At 42.6% G+C, this 23,620-nt stretch overlaps 1 protein-coding gene across 1 annotated transcript in view; it reads right to left on the bottom strand.

Annotated features, from left to right (window-relative positions):
- LOC145406615 (regucalcin-like) overlaps nucleotides 1–23,620 on the bottom strand; it is an 80,158-nt gene that overhangs the window by 11,530 nt on the left and 45,008 nt on the right. Inside the window, exons 3-4 of the mRNA XM_080277694.1 lie at nucleotides 12,321–12,536; nucleotides 10,565–10,665 (exon numbers count right to left, since the gene is read on the bottom strand). Coding sequence (XP_080133820.1) covers nucleotides 10,565–10,665; nucleotides 12,321–12,536 — 317 coding nt within the window. The remainder of the gene's footprint in view (nucleotides 1–10,564; nucleotides 10,666–12,320; nucleotides 12,537–23,620) is intronic.

The following is a 23,620-nucleotide window of genomic DNA, read 5'->3' as shown; positions in this document are numbered from 1 at the left end:
ACTGCTTTCTGCTGATCCATGAGTCTGACACACGTTTCAGTGAATTTCTCAGTAACATATATGTTGCCCTCCATGAAGCTACATTATTCCTGGCACATCCTATTATAGCCTAGTTGGTCTGTTTTCACCAAATTGAACTGGGTCACTACCCCATCTTGAATACTAAGTTGTGGTTGTATGAATTTGATGAGTCTTAGCCATGACGTAGGAATGACTCTCCTTGATGACTAGTAAAATCAACCATCCAGTCTGATTACACCTTGCCATCAACTAAGCTGATAGACATAAGGAATCTCTTCTTTTCATTTTCTATTCTTTTTTTTCTCACATCGATTAGATCTTTAGTAGACTTAAGTGTCTGCCCCAAAGATAACCACAGTATGAGTCAATAGGTCTCAAGTTATCTGTACTTTTTATGTGCTCCTATGTACTTTTCGTCAGATTAAAACGTAAGTGTTGATCTTCAGGTAATCTTCCATAATTTCTGAATTTACACTCTGCCACCCTTTTATTGTATAGTGTAGTAAGCTTCATTCAATCAATCAATCAAGAAGGGGCAAATGCCGCTGGGCACATAGCCGCACTCACCCTCCAGCTCCACCCACTCGGGTCCCTTTGTGCAATCCTCCAGGCAGCGACTCTTCCTCATCTAAGTATCTTTTGACAGGAGTGATCGACTTGCTCCAGCCATGAGTTATGTGGCCTTCCTCTTGGCCTCTGGAAAGCAAGCCACATGCCCATACAGATGGAGTTGGCGCTGATGTATTATGTGGGTAACAGGCCTTGATTCAGTCTCACAGAGTAGTCGTTCATTACACACCCGGTTTTACCAGTGATTTCTCACAATCCTGCGAAGACACTTGGTACCAAAGGAGTCAATTTGCCGCTCAAGTCACTGTTTAGTGTCCATGTCTCACAACCATAAAGTAAGACAGGGAGCATCAGCACCTTGACAATGCAAACTCTCGTCCTTCTACACCAATAACGACAGAGCCAAATATCCGAACTGAGTGAATCCATAAGCCTGTAGGTGAGACCAGTGTGACGAGAGATCTTACTGTTTGATCGACTGTTGTTATGGACCACACCACCAAGATAAGTGAATCTTTCGAAGATGTCTATATCCTCACCACATGCTTGGACCGACTGAAATGCTTCATCCAACAGGCCACCAAAAGCCTGGGCCTTGGTCTTGGACCAAGAGACCTTTAATCCAAAGGCTTTGCATTCTCGTGAAATTCCTCAAGGGCACTCAGTAGTGTCTCCAGCAACTCGACTAGTATAACTGCATCATCAGCAAAGTCAAGGTCGGTAATCCTGAAATTGCCACTTGATACCCCACAATGACTTTGACTCACAGGCTGGTCTCACTCCATGCATGTGTTGAAAAGTGTGGGGGGCAAGGACACACCCCTGTCTTACACCAGAGCTTTCTGGGAAGAAGTTGGACGCTCACCCTCTTCCACCACATTTGACAGCACTCTCAGTGTATAGTACAAGCCAGCAATCAGCCAGACTATCCCTGTAGGGATCCCATGGAGTTGCAAGAGTTCCCATAGTACCTCCCGATTTACTGAGTCAAACGCCTTCTTGAGATCCACGTACAGTAGGCTGCCAGCAGACCTTGTTGAAACTCAAGATGACGTTCCACAAGAACTCAAAGAGCTAGGATACGGTCAACAGTAGACTTCTCGGGCGTGAATCCGGATTGCTCAGTCCTCTGAAACTTTATCAAATGATTCCAGATATGCATCAGGAAAATGTGAGCAAAAACTTTGCCAGGCACACTGAGCACTGTAATACCACGGTAGTTACTACAGTCACGCTGGTTTCCTTTTCCTCTCAAGATAAAGGTGACCAAACCCTTTGGCCAGTCAGGAGGAATGATATCAGTTTGCCACATGGCTTCTAGGACAGCATGTAACCCCTTGATCATGGCTTCACCCCCAGCTTTGATCAATTCTACTGGGATGTCAAAATCTCCTGCTGCTCTACCACTTTTCAACCTAGTCACTGCCTTCTTGATTTCATCTTGAGAAGGTACGGCTTTGTCAATTGGTGGAACAGCAGTCAATGGTTGTACACCAGCCGATGGAAGCTCTCCACAGAAAGGTTTAGCCACATACAGCCGATCAAAGTACTCAGCCCAACAAGCGCTATGCTCACTTGCCCCCGACATGAGCCATCCATCTGCTGTCCAAACAGAGTTAACCTGAGATCCTCTGTAGTTTCCATGACATACCTTCCCTTGCTCCTTCTCAGCAAAACTTGTGTCTGTCGAAACAGAAGTCTGTGCTGTTCCCAATCCCCAGCCAGTCTGGCAGCACGACTCTCAATTGTTGCCAGCGTCCCCTCTGAGATGAATCCACCTTCACCTCGGGCAGATTCCAAAACACATAGCTGCTGCCAAGGTAGCAGGTTTAAAGGTATCATAATGTTCAACAGGATCCTCAACAGTACTGAACACTTCAAACCGATATGAGACTGCCACTGCATATAAATATGCACACTCCACATCACTAAGTTTCTCAAGATGGAACCATTTATGGTGATAAAAAAATGACAAATATACCAAACCCTTTCATTCTGTGGAACACAAGTGCAATCAGACTGTGGGATTGAATTAGCTGGTAACCTAATCAAACTTACATGCAACCACGACTAAGTAGCCTACTTTTTCAAACTGTGAGTAGTCCAGTTCTGTTAGGTGAGAGGAGACCAACTGTACACTCGAGATATATTTACCGCTGTAACATAGTTCCATAACACCTTCAGTCAGAGGACAACTTTTTTTCTAACTACAGTCAGACGATTTTATTCAACTTCAGAAGGACTTCCTAGCAAATGGGTTGATGAAGGCTATGGCTAACCTTCCAGCCTGAAAAATCTCTCCTAAGCCGAGTCAGACCTGCTGGCTGTTGTTATTATTGCTCAACGTCGGTCTGTCTGACCGAGCAGATCCACCGACCGCAGGTAGGCAACTGTACGTATTGGGTTGTCCCATAGGTTCCCTACACCACTGATGTTGTCTAAGTCTTTGTGTGGCATGTGCTGTGGAGTGCTCCATTACGTATGTTATGTTGTGTGGGCCTGCTCTACAAGCAGGGCACATGTCATCTGTGATTACACCCAGCCCAGATCTAGCTGGTAACTGAGGTGGGCTGAGTGATGCCCTGATCTAAGCCTAGCTAGATGAACTTGCAATGGGTGGATGTTGGCAGGGATGTTGTATTGCCCTGCACGTGAAGTAATTATGTGTTTCTTCGTTGCTTGTGTTGGAATGTCTGAAGGAGGGATATAGCTGTAGAGTTTTGACAATATTCGTGTGGTGATTGTTTTGTGCCTAGGTGTGTTTTGGGTTTCTGTCATGTAAATGATAGGTGTGTTGTGTACTGGAACAGGCTGCTACATAGAAATGTCTGACTCTTATATCAAGGTAGTCTCTGACAGGGAGGATTTTAGTTTCAGAATGTAAATGAGCTATGGAAGAGGTTATGGTGCAGCCAATGGCGATGAGTAAGACACTTTTATATGGTTTGTAAGGTGATGTAGTGAGTATTAGATAGGATGGGATCCCGGTCAAATTTTACACGTTGCCCTCATCCGATTTTTGACTTTTCGTTAACATTTTCTAGTAGAACTGGTCATTCTAAGAATCTTTTCTTCTATGGCATTTCTCTCGCAAATTGATAATAAACGAGTTACACGCGACTTCCGCCAATCACAATCACAGATAGGTGGTATTATTTTGTACTTACACCCAACTCACTGACAACAAAAGTGGCTAACTCACCTTATACTTCACGCAATTCTAAGCATTTTTTCTTCTATGACACTTCCGTCTTAAATCAACCGTTGATGAGTTATGCAATTTATTACACTTTCATTTTCTATGGTAGAGATTTTTCCTGCCGTGGTCGGACAATTGTGTGTGTTCGTTGGTGCTTGTTATGTGTGTGGGTGGATAAAGCGCATGCGTGGCACATGAATCAGCCAATCACAAAGTAGAATTTCAAATGCCCCATGCTAGGGCTCGCAAGATTTGAAAGTCAGTTCGTCTCCAACCATAGACTGGGAAGCCTGCAAAATTTATTACTTCACTGCTATTTCACAGTTCTACCAGCAAGAAGATAAAACTGTTGCCTTTGTGCGATCGCATAGTGTTTTACCTTCAACAGGAACAAAGGACCCAAATCAAGGCAAAAGTCTCATTTTACATGAGGATCAGTCGTGTTGCACTGTTGCCAGTCACCAGTTGCCGTTACAGCTACAGACGACTCTTCAGATGCAGACGAGGAACTGTAAACTGCTAGGTAAATGCATTATTTCTTTATTTACACCCGGTTAGGTTAGATGAGGTTTGGTTAATGTCATGGGGGGTCTGGGGGGGGAAGCCCACCAGTTAGGAAGCACGGCCAGGGTTGGGGGTCTGGGGGGCGAAGCCCCCCAGTTAGGAAACACGAACTCCCTAAGAAGCTTAAAATTATTTTCTTCCGAAGGATTTTAGTGTTTTTCGTTTGATTTTGATAACAGTTCCAGTAGGAAATCACTCGCTTTTGCGTTTTTCCCCCACCCAACACCCCGGTTTCCCACAGGTCCCCTAGTATTATTGGGGGGAGGGGGAAGAACCGCAAAAAAATACGTTTCACGTGATAATAGGCGTCCAACCTGAGTGTTTTCTGTTGTTTTTGGTGTGATTTTTGTTGATTTGGACCGGTCCTTTCCACCGGAAGTCGCTAGTGGCGTTCAACAAAAACTTGGGACTTGCGATAGAAACGAAGGTCAAAATCGATCGAATCACACCATAAACAACAGGAAACACTCAGGTTGGATGAAAAAATCGGATGAGGGCAACGTGTAAAAATGAGGAGTACGTGTAAAGTTTGGTCTTCCGGGACAAACTTTCAAATGTGAGCGGGTGAGCGGACAGCGTGCGCTCGTCTGTGATTGTGATTGGTGGAAGTAAATCGCGTGTAGCTCGTTTATTATAAATTTGCGAGAGAAATGTCATAGAAGAAAAGATTCTTAGAATGACCTGTTCTACTAGAAAATGTTAACGAAAAGTCGAAAATCGGATGAGGGCAACGTGTAAAAATTGACCGGGATCCCTTATCTGGGAAGCATAGGCAATCACTACTCCAATATATTGTTTGTATTTTTTCTCCCCGAGTCTGGCCTTGTGGTTGACCTGCGTGCATTAAGTTTGAACGTGGTTCCTTTGGTTAAAAAAAAAAAAAAAAATTAAAAGGATTTGCCATCGGACTGAATGAGTTAATCCTTTTCTCTTTACTAACACTATATCAATAAATCAAATTATGCAACGGGTAAGAGTATTTATTCCCGCGCTCATGGAGCGACAGCATGGTGTGTGTGTGTGTGTGTGTGTGTGTGTGTATGTAAACAAAATAACTTGAACATTTTTATTCAATTTAAACAGTCTAGTGGAAGGGCTGAGGGTCAGCTAACGAGTAAACCTATTGTTTTTAAACACAGATTAAATGCCAACAGCACAGGGCTAAGTATTGACTTAGCAAAATCGGTTTGAACAGTTTTGTCCAGTTTAAATCAAACATGGGAACGGGATGTGGGTAAGACACGACTGACGTGATTCAGTTTGGAGAACACTCAGTCAAATGTCAAAAACATAGATTAAATGCCAGAAGCACAGGGCTAAGTAAAATATTGACTTAGCAAAATCAGTTTGAACAGTTTTATCCAGTTTAAACCAAACTTGGGAACAGGATGTGGGTAAGACACGACTGACGTGATTCAGTTTAGAGAATACTCAGTCGAACGTCAAGGTCACAGCACAAGGCCAATTTTCGGTCAGTGTGTGTGGGTTTTAGCAACATGGCTAACAACTCTGATCTGATTTCAACTCCATCTGGTGCCACGACTGAGGACCAGCCAAAGAGGAAACCGATTTTTTGAGCATGTCAAATGTCAGTCTCACAGCATGGAGTTAACTAAAACCCTTTTTATCCTAATTAGAACTTTGTGGAAAGGCTAAGGATTATGCAAGAATAAAGGGATTCGATTTGAGAACAATCACTCAAAGGTCAAAGTCACAGAGATATCTCACAGCCCAAGCTCACAGGGCAAAGTTTGCATTGTTTTGTTGTATCGTTTATAAAGGCTCCAACATGCTTGCATGCATCGACACTGGTCACCTACTGGCGGCTCTCAATGCTGCTCGATCTCTGGCATCCTCCCTATTCAGTCCCTATTCAGTTACCTGATTTTTTTTGTGTGTCTGAGTCAGGGAAAAGGCTTTAAGGCCTATCCCAAGACCCAGTAGTCCTCCTACACACCTCCACATATCACCATTTCAGCGCTAACACCCACCGTTCATATTGAATACATGCTAAAGCTGTCTTGTACAGGTCTGGTGTACTGGTATTAGTGGAGGTATTTTTATATGTTGGCAGGTCCTCTGGTAGATCAATAAAGTCTGCTTTTTTATTAAATTAAAATCCTCATACAGTTCCCTGCCCAAGCAGGGATTTGATCCTGGGTCCATTTGGACTGCAGGCTGCCTGTCTACCGATTCAGCCATCGCCTCCCACGTTTGGAGGAAGTGTTAAAGGTCAGGAAAGAATGAAAAGGTTCCATCTGAGCAATCAGAGATCAAGGTCACGGGACAGGCTCAAATATTGATCTGTGCATGTTTGTGTATAAACAAATTAAAACATTTTCTTCATTTCATTTACATTAACCCGCCACGTCCCGACCGACTTTCCACCACTGACTCCCCCCAGTCCCAACCAATTTTGGATTTTTTTTTTTTTTTTGCTCAAACCTCCACTTTTGGTGAGAAACATCGAAAATTCATAGAGAAATTGTTCACCTGAGGTTTAAAATACTTGAATCAGATAGCAGTACTCCTTACCTTAATGAGTTTTCTATCAGGCTGGCTCCAAAGAAAACGAGTTCTATGGGATGGTAACTATTCCACACCGGTCACAAACGCTATTTATTTATTTGGTACAAATTTATATGTAGTATGAGAGTATATTGGTTTTCAAACAGTAATATAGGCATTATAAGCATTGTTTCACTCACTAACACATCAACATACCTGACTTTTTTTGGCGACATTACCTGATCATCATTTCTGACTGTTTCTTCCCCTAATGCTACATAACCTTTGTCCTCCACACTGTCATCAATTGGGGAATCACTCTGGCCCTGAATGTCTTTATTGGCCAGGTCACTGGTAACAGGTGAATTACCGAGACAATGGCATGCAGGGGGGGGGGGAGGTCATGCGGGGTAAGGCATTGTCCGTGACTGGCATCTTGTAGAGGAATAGAGGAAGGTGTCCCGTGTATACGTACCAAAAATCAAGCACGAAAATTGAAAATTGTGCAAATTATGAACCTACAATTGCGTGAAGTACCGGTATGTCAACAGGTCTAGCTGTGACAAAACGTTGCGACGTACCCATATGTCGACGGGATGCCTCGAGTTAAACTTTATGGATGAGTTAAAGATCACCCAGAAGTTTGACCTGTTGTTTTTAAAAACAGTAGGTAAAAGGTCTCTTACATGGTAAAGTCAACATAAACAACTTTTATCCAAGGTAGACTAAACGTTGTGGAAGGATTCAGGTTAAAAGCAAGGATAAAGATATTCCATTCTGAGAATAATCTCTCGAAGGTCAGGGTCAAGGTCTTAAGGAAAGGAATAATTCAAGGTCAGTGGGCAAAGTCAACTCAGACCCTTCCACCTGAGTTGGTGGAAGGGTTAGATATTGAAGAAGGCTTTTGTTACTCGGTTTTGAGCATAATGTGTCAAAGATCAAAGCCATAGAGCACAGTCAAATATTCGTCCCATAGGCCAGTTGGCTGGTGAGGGTGTTGCACTCTCTGAGTGCTGCTTTTTGTTAAAATTGTTTTTTAGAGGAGAATATACAGTAATGTTTTCTCTTCATCTATATTAACACCCGCGCAGCACAAGTATTTTATTGCTATGTATCTGTGTGTGTGTGTGTGTGTGTGTGTGTGTGTGTGTGTGTGTGAACGAATATTAAACAGTCTTAATCCGACTCGGGCCACACTTCGTGGAAAGGATGACAGTCTTCCCGGGGTTGACCTGTTGTTCTTGAGGTCAGTGAGTCAAAGGCTAAGGCTGCATGGCAAAGTGAATTTATTATTTTGATCTGATTTTGGCCAAAGATGATGAAACGCATGAGGACATGGTTAGGATGAAGTGGTTCGATTTTAACCCTTCACGTCCCGAGGTTTTCCGCACCTCCGACATCCCCCAATCCCGAGCTATTTTGGAAAAAATATTTTTGGCTAAAACTTCCGCTTTGGTTGAGAAACAAAGGAAAATCACCAGGAAACAGCTTACCGTGGTCCATAAGTGGTCGGAACAGGTGAGGTCCCCCGCGCCAGGTATCGTATTCTATCATTGACATGTGAGGCGCTCACGTTTTCTATGGTAGGAAATATTGGGAGAATCAACAAACAACACCTCTACATTTATTGAATCTGAACTAATGAACAATAAGAGTAGCAATATAATGGATTTCAAACACATATATATGAAAAATAAGCATTGTACCTTCGCTCGAGCATAGCAAGTTAGGTCCGAGTGGTAACATGCTATGTGCTAAGCTTCTTGTATCAGTCAACATATCATTTTTTCTACTTGTATACTTCTGTTTCATTGACATTTTACCTATTTTTACTGTTTGTAAATGTTTTCAGATGTTTTCATTCATTATGATGACATGCAGCATAAGTATAGCGCACATCAGCTTACTAAGTGCACTCACTATGACTCGTATTTCAACATACCCAATTGTTTTATCACTTTCCTATTATTTTTTCCTTTACATAGAACCTTTCCTCCACAGCTGTAATGCCTGCTCCTTGTTCCCAATCTTTCACTCCCACGGCGCTGGGTGCTTGCAAAAAGGTTGGTTTGGTAAACAATCTGCTCCACGAATGCCTCGCTAAAAAACAGGTGGAAAAAATCCAACCTGGTGGAATTACGGTGAATTCCGGGAGCAATGCAGCCAGCATGCCCCTGCTCAGTGAAGGGGTGAATGAAGGGAGAAAAATCTCTCCCATCCTCCCAATTCCATCCCACAAATCCCTTGTCCCCATCATCCCCATCACCGCCTTCGTCTGGGTGGGGAGGAGATGCTGGTGGGGGAGGTTGGGGAGAAGGAGTGCGGAGGGCCTCCCCACTCTCACTCCTCTTCCCTCTGCCTTTACCCTTTCCCTTTCCCTTACCCTTACGGCCTTGAGGAACATTAGGGGGCTGTGGGGATGAAGTTCGGAAATACTGGGGAGCATAAGACGTGCTGGGGAGTGGTTCCTCCCCACCTTCCCCCTCCATCACAACCCCACGCGATACAGAACGCACCCGCACTCGCCCACGTGATACACCCCGCTGCCTCACACTACCTAGGGAGATCGATGACTCACTCACGCCACTCTCACTTTCCATACTCCTCCCTGCACTTTCCCTTTCACTCCCCACTCCCTCCACGGCACTTCCTACCTCCCCAAACAAAATACTAGGCCCATACCTGCTCGTCCGACGTGGTGTGCGCTCAAGGCCACGATGAGTAATCACCTCACGTCCATACCACGTGGCAGCACATCCCACAACTCCGTCCTCATCCTTGTCCTCGTCCTCGTCATCAGATTTGGGTTCCACATCACGTTGGGGCTGGGCATAGGATGTTGCACGTGTTTTTTTTGGCCAGCTGCCCCTCTCTAACAGCACGGTAAGTCACGTACTGCCGCTTCCTGGGGGACGGGACTTCTTCAACAATGCTGGTGGTTTCCTCCTCCTCTGGCTGCACATTATCTTTGTCAATAATCTCGTCGTCCAGTGGGAAATCACTGTCGCCTGTAAAGGCATCCAGGGCGGTTTGAATTTCGACCTCTGAGAGACCTCTCGTCGCCATGTCTGAGCAGGACCGTTGCTAACAGGTGAGTGAACGAGCCGCGGGTTAGCGCGAGTCGCGCGGGGTCGCCGAGTGTCCCCGTCTGGTGGCAGGTAGGGGAAGGTCAAGCGAGGATACGTACCGAAAATCAAGCGCGAAATTTGAAAATTGTGGAAATTATGCACTTTGCAATTGCACGACGAACCGGTACATCGCCGGGACTGGCAAATGCAAAACGTTACAACGTACCTATACGTCGACGGGACGGGGCGGGTTAAATGCAATCTATCTAAAGTCAAGATCATCGGTCAAAGTCAGAGAATCGAACTTGTAACTTAAAGTTTTCATTCAATTTGGAAATAACTATGTGGTTGGGTTAATGATCAGCCAGGGATAAAGGGGTTCAATTTTGAGAAAGTGTCAAAGGTCATGGTCACGGAGCAAGGTCACTTTGAACCGATCTGATACAGTACATTTGGAGATAGCTTGGTGAAAGCATTGAGGTTCAAGCAAGGATCAGTAATTATTTTTTAGATCATTGGTCTGATGATAGAGTCATGGGACAAAGTCAAATAGCCGGGACTTAGACCAGTTTTTAGGTGCAGAAGTAGCACTCTCTGAATGCTCCTCCGTTTTTAAACTAATGTAACATCCTACCGTAAAGTGTTTGGTGCGGACGAGATCCTGGTCAAACTTGTAGAGACCTGCAGTGTCATATTCCAGTGGCTCAACTTTCTCATTCAATTCGCTTAATGTTCCTGTAAATATATTAACATTAGTAAGATGTGCTGGTAACATTCTGACTATTGCATCATTTCAAAGTTATGTTACTCATGGCACACTTATTTTTCTGTAAGTCCAAAGTAAATCAAAGTTAGGGATGACAGTTACAATTACTAGCACGGAAGCAAAGTTTACTGTTGGTGTTCTGGAAGAAACAGGGCCGCTGACAACCATCACCAGGCCCGTGACAAGATTATCGACAACGGGCCTCCTCTTCCACCCTCCCCCTGAAAACTGTGCTGAATATAGGGTAATGAAAGTCTAGATCAACGACTAGACTGCTCCCGAACCACTGTGAACAGTGCATTGATCTACTGCCAATAGAATCCTGGTGAGCCATAGCCCATTCCCCTCCCTCTGTATGAAACAACGATAGTAAATACAAGGAATTATATAAAGAAAAATTTGAAAAAAAAACTATTATTAAAGGAAGGAAACATATGAATACAGTGTAGTTTACTATCATGTGGCATGTATTCCTGCAGTACTTAATACAAACAAATTGCACTCCATTAAAATAATACACGATATTCGATATATTTTCCACTCTCTTAACACCATCTTGGAGGGCACGGGCCCTCCTTTGGGCCCGGGCCCGAGGGACTGTTCCATGCTGCCCCCCCCCCACCCCCACCCGTCTCCTCGGCCATGGGCAGAAACCTACAATGAGCGGCCCGGCCCTTCCCGATCTTCATGCTTTTTAGACATTAATCACTTTTGACCTAATAAAGTTAGAACAGTATTTTTTTGTTCGATTGCTAGGACTATCAGTTCTATTTTGTATCTTAATAACAAAACCATTAACGCACCATAACTCTGCAAATGGGAAAACAGTTACAAAAGCTCGTTAACTTGTTATGTGCTAAAACGCTCATCACACTGGTAATGATTTAGTTGTTGTTGTGATGACCTGTAGCATCGTGTTTATTTACCTGCCTTAGACGATTGCTTCACTGAAAAAGTAGTCCCGCGGTGATGATGATGATGGCCTATTTTATTTACTAGCTTGGCAATAGATGTCTCCGCGTATTTCACTTACCGTAACTAAAGCTGTATTATGTTGTGGCGGTTTGGAGATGATGATGATGATATTGCTGTTGATGGAAACGGGATGACGATAACCATAACACCATGTTTACAAACCTGGTCAGAGCAGGCCCTGCGGATCATATTTGGTGTCCCAGAAGGGATAAGTAGGCAGCACAGAGAGAGTGCACGCCTCAGCAAATTCCGATACTAGACAGCCCTGACCCCACCCAAATTTACTGTAATTAACTAAAAAAATCAATTAACAACTTTTTCAGATATCTTGTGGACAAACAAACGAAAACAGTCTTGAACCGGGACTCGAACTCACATGACCACAAATATTTAACCAACTATTCTGTGGCTCGTGACCCACATATCCACGAAATTTCACTGAAATCCGTTAATAACTTTTTGAGGTATCTTATGGATAAACAAACACACAGACAAAAGGGTGAATATATAACCATCTCCCAACTTCCTTGGCGGAGGTAGTAATCTGTGGCGACGGTGTGTGTGTGTGTGTGTGTGTGTGTGTGTGTGTGTGTGTGTGGTCATTATCATGACCACGAAGATCATGATGATGATACTGATATTTACTAACCTGCCCATAGACGTCCCTGCGGATCACACTTGGCATCATTGAAGGCAAAATCAGTAACGATGGTGTGTAATATGGTTGGCTTGACGGTGTGTGTGTCTGGGTCTAAGGGTGACCATCGAACCACGGCTAATGTGTTGCCCAGACCAATCATCAGCAATTCTGGCTCACCTTCTACCGGGATCACGAACGACACGCCTAATTGCTCCCCGCCATCATCTGTTGGATATAATACGAGTCAAACATTTAACGTTTTCAGTCCAAAGACGTATTTTTAATTCCCGTAATAGTGTGTGTACATATATATATATATATATATATATATATATATATATATATATATATATATATATATATATACTCAGTCATAATAGTCCAATCAAAGATTTCTTCACTCACTAACATCCATCCTCTTACACGCTGTTATCCACACTGTGTGTGGAATATCTAGTGAAACTGACAACTTGTACACAAACTTTTTTGCACTCTAGACTTCCTTGCTTTAACACACTTCTCTTTTTACACAGCATTCACACAGCTCATGCACCATCCTGCTATATATTGTCAGTTATATACAGACGGCGGCATAAATTAGCGTTAAGCCAGTACGTATGATGTGGGCCTTAGTGTCTGGTAATACTATGTAGAAAAAGGTTGACATATGTATTTCAATGGCTTACGTCTCTGAATTACTTTAAATTCGGAGATTTGCTCGGAACACAACATTCCTTATGTAAGTATTGAACATCAGAATTGGAGGATGCAATAAAGATATGCTATAAAAGGCCAGATGAAAAAAATACTCTAGCTGCTAATTCCCTTCTGGTTCCTCTCTCCTACTCCTCCCTCTGTCCCCTCCCTCCACTCGCTCATTACCTCTGTCTCTCCTCTGTACTCTCCCCTCCCCCACCTTTGCCCCTTCCCCAACATGCAATCCCTCTCCCTCCCCCTGCCTCTCTCCCTCCCATTTTTTACGTCTCCCATTTCATCTCCCCTCAACCTTTTGCTACACGTTCATTATTTTGTGTCACCAGCATGTTTAACGCATCGTACTCCTTTATTGTTTGTGACAGTAAATAAGTCATTCAGACACGGCATTTAGTCTCATTATCAACCCAACTACAACCATGGCTTATTATTAATATTCCCCTCTCATCGCTACCGTTCCGTTCCCTTTCTCATCCATTTCTCGACAGTCCTCCCCTTTTTTAGGGTTGTTTTTCGATGTCACTCCCTCCCTGCATCCCTTCCAGTCAGTCTTCCCAATTCTTCTCTCCATCACACTCCCTTAGTCCTTGCTACATCCTCTTGACATTTTTTTTTTTTTTTTTTGCGAGGAAGAAGGAACCAAAGGCCATGAGCCCGCAGTAACAGTTCCCTCCAAGAGAAAAACAAAATACAATATGGAGCCAAATTCAAGATCCGATCATTTTGAGATGCCTGGACACACTGCGTTTGAAAGACTGGAGATCATAGGCAGCAGGAAATACAGACAGAGGGAGACAGTTCCAGAGCTGACCTGTTGCATAAATGAAAGACTGGGAGTAACGGTCAACTCTTGCATTAGAGAGTTGGACAGAAAAAGGATGAGAGTTTGCTGCCAGACGGGTGCTACGCGCCCGTCGTAGAGGTGGAGGAATGCAAGCAGACAGTTCAGAGGAGCAGTGACCATTAAAGTAGCGATAGAAAAGAGATAAAGATGCAACAGTGCGGCGAAGAGACAGAGGTTGAAGGGAGTCAGTAAGAGGAGGAGAGTTAATGAGACGAAAAGCCTTTGACTCCACCCTATTGAGGAGAGCTGTATGTGGGGAGCCTCCCCACACATGAGAGTTGTACTCCACACAGGGGCGGATAAAACCCCTGTATAGAGTCAACAATTGCGCAAGAGTAAAGAAAGAGCGGAGTCGGCTTAGCACACCCAATCTCTTGGAAGCAGATTTTGCAAGAGATGTAATATGATCTTTCCAAGATAAGTCCCGAGTAAATGAAACCCCAAGCATGTTCAAGGATGATGCAGGATTAAGCTGAATATTATTAAACATTAGTGGGTATACCTGTGGAAGATTTTGTCGGGTTGATAGGTGTAAGAACTGAGTCCTAGATGCATTAAAGACAACCATGCATGTATTGTTATGGTGAAATGGTTATATGTAAGTCGTCACACACCCTTTCATTTGTAATGGACTAGATATACTCAGATCAATCCATTCCTAACGCCCCAGCAATTCCTGTTCTCGTGGTGCGCTATCAAACTGAGTTCCTTTGCCCCACGTAATACGCACACATGCTACCTGTGAGAGTCTGACTGCAGCATGCCCACGATATTTATGAGATATGGAGCTCTTATGCAGCATGAAGTATTAGCAATAGCAAGGGTGTTTTTATGGCTGGGAAATCACACATGGTTTCAAACCTGCATTATCAGAATTACAGTCTCAGTACCTGGAACAGTAGGCCATACCTCCCCCTGCAGCATATACTGCAAAATCTCGCGCGAAACGCATAAATGAATCTAACATCAATCTCCTCCCATTCATTCCCCATTGTTTATTTACTCCCGATATGTTCCATCAGCATGAAGCAATATAATTGTTCGTTCTCTGTCCTGAGTCACTTGCCGGGGTCTCGATCATGGGATGTTTCGTAAGTCAGGGTGGTTTTAATATCCTCAGTATGACCATATATACTCATATTAGATTTTTCGTCTTGACTTGTTTGTTTCCAGAGTTTAAAGCCACCCTGTAAGTAAGTAGGTTTTGTTAAAAGCTTGGTTTTAATATGGGTCGTCAATACTAGAAGTATCGTGTAACAACAGGTATATTGCAGGTGTTAATCAATGAATGAACTGGCGAAGGCGAGTGAGAGGAGCGATTGGAATCGAGAGAGAGAGAGAGAGAGAGAGAGAGAGAGAGAGAGAGAAGGAAGGGAGGGGTAACAAGTTGGGGAAGGACAACGGTAGGGAGAGTGAAACGGAGGTATGCGGGAGGAGAGGGACTAGAAGGGAAGCAGGATTACATAGCATACTTTTGTTAAATTTTGTATTTCGGCTGTTCATTACCTACGCAAGGAATACTTTGTTCCGAGCAAATCTCCGAGTAAAATACATAAACATAGGCCATTAGAATACATGTATGTCAACTCTCCTCCATACAGTATTACTAGACACTCATGCTCATATTATGTGTGCTGCCATAACGCGAATTTATGCCGCCGTCTATACATTTACAAATAAATGTTACTTTTGTATTTACGGGTACTTAAAAGACAGAAATAATTCATGGTCATTAGTCGTTGTTTTCGATTACTGGTTCTGGTACTACCCAGCACCAAACTCCCCTCAATCTGTGAACCACACTATGATTCTGAAATCCGTGAGGTTCAGTCGTTGAACATGCAGAAGACTTGCCTGGATGGGACAACAGATGTTAGCCCAATGCCCATGTATCAAGGATGGGATGGGGAAGGAGCAAAGAATATGGAGTTACGATGAAGTCCCATTCTTCACTGATGCTACGATATAATTAACATTGATGTCATATCGCCGAAACTGAGGCAACTGCCAGAAAGTGGACTAGATAACGGACTTGGATAGGTGTTTGACTATACAATTTTCATTTATTTAGGCAATAAGGTCCATTCTGTTTGGATTTGTATAAACATAAATAATTTGCTTTGTATCTGCGTCACTTCCTTATTCTTGCTTTATCAAAATATAATAATACACAAGCCACAGAGTTCTAAAAGACATTCATACTATTTGGCTTAATTGGAATAATTTTATTTTGGTTAAAGAGTTAACAGAATTTAATACATGAGGAAATATGGAATGAAGCGCACACACACACACACACACACACACACACACACACACACACACACACACACACACACACACACACACACACACACACACACACATAATTACTTATTAATTCTGACTTTAGGCACAGACGTCTCTAAAAGCAGGTGTCCATTCGACTTCGGTACGATTATCCATTGGCAAAGTAAGATACACAGAAGAAACTGGCAAGAACCAAAAAATTGGTAAACATAAATTGCACAGACAGTGAGTACAGGTACTGTACACTTTGACCTGTGAACCGTTTATTGATGTGCGGATGCTTAGTAAATTTTTTAGACAATGCCTGTGTAAAAACTGAAAGCATACCTCTTTTTGAAATATAACTCATCTCGATAGTAATAATAATAATAACAACAGCCCCCCCCCAAGGGGGAAATCACAACAGTCGCTAGCCGATACATATTTAGCGGGGCTCGGAATATGACCTTGACCTTTACCTACTTTCACCAATTTCGAATTCGTAAATGAGTTTCATCCCTACTACACACCTGAAAACTTTTGTGATGATATCTTGAGCTGTTGCGAAGTTATCATAGTAACGGACTCACAGACCTTGGCCTACTTTCACCAATCTCGAATTCGTAGATTTTCATCTCTATTACACACCTGTAAAATTTTGTGATGATATCTTGTGCGGTTCCACGTTATCGTGCTAACAGTCACACAGACACACAGGCAGACAAACAAGCTGAAAACAATAGTCGTAGATTTTCATCCCTACTAAACACCCACAAAATTTTGTGATGATATCTTGAGCGGTTGCGAAGTAAACGTGGTAACAGACAGAGCCTTGACCTACTTTCACCAATGTCGACCCATGATCTCTTTTTTTTTTTTTTCCTACTACACAACTGTCAAATTGAGCAGTTGCCAAGTCATCGTGCTAGCGCGCGCGCACGCACACACACACACACACACACACACACACACACACACACACACACACACACACACACACACACACAGGAAACATTACCAGCTTCGCTATCGCAGCTGCTAACTAAAGGATCCCAAAGGGGGAAATCACATCAGTCTCGAGCCGTTAAATATCTAGCGCGGCTCAGAATATGACCTTGACCTTGACCCACTTTAACCTTTTTTGATCTTGTAGGAGATTTTCATCCCTACTATTAAGCCGCAAAATTTTTTGATGATATATTGAATGGTTGCAAACTTATCGTGGAAACAAACACACAGACCTTGATGTACTCTCACCAATTTCGAACTCGTAGGAGAGTTTCATCTCTACTACACATTTGTAAGAGTTTGTTGTGATATCAGGAGCAGTTGCGAAGTTATTATGCTAAGACACACAGAAAGACAGACATACTGGAAACAATAACCATAGGAGATTTTCATCCCCACTAAACACCTGTAAAACTTTGTGAGGACCTCTTGAGTGGTTACTAAGGTATCATGCTAAAAGACACACACACACACACACACACACACAAAGACAGACAAACTGAAAACAGTACCAGCTTCACTGTCACGGTTTGTAATAATAACAACAATAATAATAATAATAATAATAATATTAATAATAATAATAATAACTATAGGCCCCTAAAAAGGGGAGTCATACCTGCCGCAAGCCGATACATATCTAGCAAGGCTTGGAATATGACCTTGTCCTTGATCTACTTCCATCAATTTGCAATTTGTTGGAGATTTTCATCCTTACTTCATACGTGTATAATTTTGTGATGATATCATGAGCGATTGCAAAGTTATCGTGGTAACATACACACAGACCTTGACCTACTTTCTCAAATTTCGAACTTGTTGGAGATTTTCATCCTTACTACAAACCTGTAAAAGTTTATGATGATATCTTGAGCGGCTGCGAAGGTATTATGCGAACAGACACACAGACAGGCAGACAAACTGAAAACAATATCCGTAGGGGATTTTCATCCTTACTACACATCCGTAAAATTTTGTGATGATATCTTGAGCAGTTGGGAAGTTATTGTGGTAACTGACAGACAAACTCTGACTTACTTTCACCATTTTCGAACATGTGACTGCTTTTTATTTTCCCCTGCTATAAACCTCTAAAAAAAAATTATGATATTTTGAGCGGTTGCGAACTTTTCTTCCTAACACACACACACACACACACACACACACACACACACACACACACACACACACACACGAACACACACACACACACATACACACACACACACACACACACATAATTACTTATTAATTCTGACTTTAGGCACAGACGTCTCTAAAAGCAAGTGTCCATTCGACTTCGGTACGATTATCCATTGGCAAAGTAAGATACACAGAAGAAACTGGCAAGAACCAAAAAATTGGTAAACATAAATTGCACAGACAGTGAGTACAGGTACTGTACACTGTGACCTGTGAACCGTTTATTGATGTGCGGATGCTTAGTAAATTTTTTAGACAATGCCTGTGTAAAAACTGAAAGCATACCTCTTTTTGAAATATAACTCATCTCGATAGTAATAATAATAATAACAACAGCCCCCCCCCCCAAGGGGGAAATCACACCAGTCGCTAGCCGATACATATTTAGCGGGGCTCGGAATATGACCTTGACCTTTACCTACTTTCACCAATTTCGAATTCGTAAATGAGTTTCATCCCTACTACACACCTGAAAACTTTTGTGATGATATCTTGAGCTGTTGCGAAGTTATCATAGTAACGGACTCACAGACCTTGGCCTACTTTCACCAATTTCGAATTCGTAGATTTTCATCTCTATTACACACCTGTAAAATTTTGTGATGATATCTTGTGCGGTTCCACGTTATCGTGCTAACAGTCACACAGACACACAGGCAGACAAACAAGCTGAAAACAATAGTCGTAGATTTTCATCCCTACTAAACACCCGCAAAATTTTGTGATGATATCTTGAGCGGTTGCGAAGTAAACGTGGTAACAGACAGAGCCTTGACCTACTTTCACCAATTTCGACCCATGATCTCTCTTCTTTTTTTTTTCCTACTACACAACTGTCAAATTGAGCAGTTGCCAAGTCATCGTGCTAGCGCGCGCGCACACACACACACACACACACACACACACACACACACACACTGGAAACAATACCAGCTTCGCTATCGCAGCTGCTAACTAAAGGATCCCAAAGGGGGAAATCACATCAGTCTCGAGCCGTTAAATATCTAGCGCGGCTCAGAATATGACCTTGACCTTGACCCACTTTAACCTTTTTTGATCTTGTAGGAGATTTTCATCCCTACTCTTAAGCCGCAAAATTTTTTGATGATATATTGAATGGTTGCAAACTTATCGTGGAAACAAACACACAGACCTTGATGTACTCTCACCAATTTCGAACTCGTAGGAGAGTTTCATCTCTACTACACATTTGTAAGAGTTTGTTGTGATATCAGGAGCAGTTGCGAAGTTATTATGCTAAGACACACAGAAAGACAGACATACTGGAAACAATAACCATAGGAGATTTTCATCCCCACTAAACACCTGTAAAATTTTGTGAGGACCTCTTGAGTGGTTACTAAGGTATCATGCTAAAAGACACACACACACACACACACACACACACACACAAAGACAGACAAACTGAAAACAGTACCAGCTTCACTGTCACGGTTTGTAATAATAACAATAACAACAATAATAATAATAATAATAATAACATTAATAATAATAATAATAACTAGAGGCCCCTAAAAAAGGGAGTCATACCAGCCCCAAGCCGATACATATCTAGCAAGGCTTGGAATATAACCTTGACCTTGATCTACTTCCATCAATTTGCAATTTGTTGGAGATTTTCATCCTTACTTCATACGTGTATAATTTTGTGATGATATCATGAGCGATTGCAAAGTTATCGTGGTAACATACACACAAACCTTGACCTACTTTCTCAAATTTCGAACTTGGAGATTTTCATCCTTACTACAAACCTGTAAAAGTTTATGATGAAATCTTGAGCGGCTGCGAAGGTATTATGCGAACAGACACACAGACAGGCAGACAAACTGAAAACAATATCCGTAGGGGATTTTCATCCTTACTACACATCCGTAAAATTTTGTGATGATATCTTGAGTAGTTGGGAAGTTATTGTGGTAACTGACAGACAAACTCTGACCTACTTTCACCATTTTCGAACATGTGACTGCTTTTTTTTCCCCTGCTACAAACCTGTAAAAAAATTTTATGATATTTTCAGCGGTTGTGAACTTTTCTTCCTAACACACACACACACACACACACACACACACACACACACACACACACACACACACACACACACACGAACACACACACACACACACACACACACACACACACACACACGAACTGAAGACAATACCATTTTTTTTTTTTTTTTGCGAAAGAAGGAATCAAAGGCCGAGCCCAGAAACTGTTCCTTCCAAGAAAAAAAAAAAAAAAATACAAAAGAGAGCCAAATTAAAGATCCATTCATTTCGAGATGTCTGGACACACTGCATTTGAAGGACTGGAGATCATAGGAAGTAGGAAATACAGACAAAGGGAGACAGTTCCAGAGAAGGCCTGTTGCATAAATGAAGGACTGGGAGTAACGGTTAACTCTTGGATTAGAGAGTCTGACATAAAGGGATGAGAGTTTGTTGCTAGACGGGTGCTACATACCCACTGTAGAGGTGGAGGGATGCAAGCAGACAGTTCACAGGAGCAGTGACCATTGAAGTAGCAATACAAAAGAGATAAAGATGCATCAGTACGGCAAAGAGACAGAGGTTGAAAGGAGCCAGTATGTGGAGGAGAGTTAATGAGATGAAAAGCCTATGACTCCACCCCATTGAGAAGAGCTGTATGTGGGGAGCCTCCCCACACATGAGAGTTGTACTCTACACAGGGGCGAATAAAACCCGTGTATAAAGTCAACAACTGTGCGGGCGGAAAGTAGATATAAGAAGCGATTTACAAGAAAGAATCAGCAATATGGATTTAATCTGGATAGCTGAGTATAGAGGATGATGGCGCTCCATGGCCGCTAACGTCACATGACCGGCACTTCGGTAAAAGTAAAAGTAGGTACGGAGTCGGCTAAGCATGCCCACTTAATGTCTATGGCACACCTAATGTCTGACTTGGCTCGTATCTCTAACTGGGGTAAAAATAATCTGGTTGTTTTTAATGCATCAAACACTCAGTTTTTGCACCTATCAACCTGACAAAATCTTCCACAGGTATACCCACTAATGTTTAATAATATTCAGTTTAATCCTGCATCATCTTTAAACATGCTTGGGGTTTCATTTACTCGGGACTTATCTTGGAAAGATCATATTACATCTCTTGTAAAATCTGCTGCCAAGAGATTGGGTGTGCTAAGCCAACTCCGTTCCTTCTTTACCCCTGCACAATTGTTAACTCTATACAGGGGTTTTATCCGCCCCTGCGTGGAGTACAACTCTCATGTGTGGGGAGGCTCCCTACATACAGCTCTTCTCAATAGGGTGGAGTCAAAGGCTTTTTGCCTCATTAACTCTCCTCCTCTTACTGACTCCCTTCAACCTCTGTCTCTTTGCCGCACTGTTGCATCTTTATCTCTTTTCTATCGCTACTTTAATGGTCACTGCTCCTCTAAACTGCCTGCATGCATTTCTCCACCTCTACGACGGGTGCGTAGCACCCGTCTAGCAGTAAGCTCTTATCCCTTTTCTGTCCAACTCTCTAATTTAAGAGTTAACCGTTACTCCCAGTCCTTCATTTATATATGCAACAGGTCAACTCTGGAACTATCTCCCTCTGTCTGTATTTCCTGCTTCCTATGATCTCCATTCTTTCAAACGCAGTGTGTCCAGGCATCTCGAAATGATCGGATCTTGAATTTGGCTCTCTCTTGTATTTTGTTTTTCTCTTGGCAGGAAGTTTTGCGGTCTCGTTCCCTTTGGTTCCTTCTTCCTCACATAAAAAAAAAAAAACTCTTGGAAGCAGATTTTACAAGAGATGCAATATGATCTTTCAAAGATAAGTCCCAAGTAAATGAAACGCCAAGCACGTTCAAGGATGATGCAGGATTGAGCCCGATATTATTAAACATTAGTGGGTACCCCTGTCGAAGATTGTGTCGGGTTGACAGATGTAAAAACTGAGTTTTTGATGCATTAAAAACAACAAGATTATTATTACCCCACTCAGAGATACGAGCCAAGTCAGACATTAGGTGTGCCATAGCCTCATCCCTTGGTTGTTGAAGTAACTGTTGAGATGGATGTTGTGAGAACCGAATGGAAAGGTGAAGGGTGGAATCATCAGCATACGAGAGGATAGGGTTAGATGTACAGCTTAGAAGGTCATTGATGAATAAACGGAAGAGAGTTGGTGATAGGACTGAACCCTGAGGAACACCACTGTTCATAGATCTAGGACAAGAATGATGGCCGTCTACAACAGCAGCTATAGAACGACCAGAAAAAAAGCTAGAAAAGAAGGCACAGATAGAAGGATAGAAACCGTAAGAGGGCAGTTTGGAAATTAAAGATTTATGCCAGACTCGATCGAAAGCCTTTGAGATGTCAAGTGCAATGGCAAAGCTTTCGCCAAATTCCCGAAAGGAGGATGAGCAGGAGTCTGAAAGGAAGGTGAGAAGATCGCCAGTGAAGCGTCCCTGACAGAACCCATACTGACGATGAGAAAGACGGTTGTGATAGGAAAGATGTTTTAAATTTTTTCTGTTAAGAATCGACACAAAAACTTTTGAGACACAGAATCTTAAAGCAATTGGACGATAGTTAGAGGATTGGGAATGGTCACCCTTCTTTGGGACTGGCTGAATGAGAGCAAACTTCCAGCAAGAAGGAAAGGTACAAGTTGAAAGACAAAGGCGAAAGAGTTTACTTAAGTAGGGTGTAAGCACAGTAGCACAGTTCTTGAGGACAACAAGAGGGATCCTTTCAGACTCATATGACTTGTTAGTATTATGGCCAGTGATGGCAGAAAATACATCAGCTAAAGAAATTTTAATGTCAGCCATGAGGCAGTTAGCGGGGGGAAGTGATAGAGGAACAGCGCCGGCATCGTCTAAGGAGGAATTGGAGGAGAAAGTCTGAGCAAAGAGATCTGCTTTATCAGTAGAAGAAATAGCTACAGAACCATCAGAAAAGAGGAGGGAAGGATGATGATGTAAAGTTGTTAGAAATGTTTTTGGCAAGGTGCCAGAAGAAGGAAGAATTCGAGTTGGAGAGTTGAGAGCATTTAGCACAGATGAAGTTATTTTTTGCAGAGCAAAGAACAGACTTACCACAATTCCAGGCAGAAACATAAACAAGATGTGATGCAGGGGTGAGTTAGCTCTGATACCTTTTATAGGCCCTCTCCTTGTTGCAGACAGCACTAGAACAAGCGCGATTAAACCAGTGCTTTCTTACATTAGTCAAAGGATTTGAGAAGGGAATGTATGCTTCCA

The sequence above is a fragment of the Coenobita brevimanus genome, chromosome 8, assembly GCF_032717465.1.
Source record: "Coenobita brevimanus isolate Jiangsu-jjx chromosome 8, ASM3271746v2, whole genome shotgun sequence".
NCBI classification, from domain to species: domain Eukaryota; kingdom Metazoa; phylum Arthropoda; class Malacostraca; order Decapoda; family Coenobitidae; genus Coenobita; species Coenobita brevimanus.
Note: the sequence above shows the minus strand (reverse complement) of the source record. Positions and strands in the feature narration are given on the sequence as shown.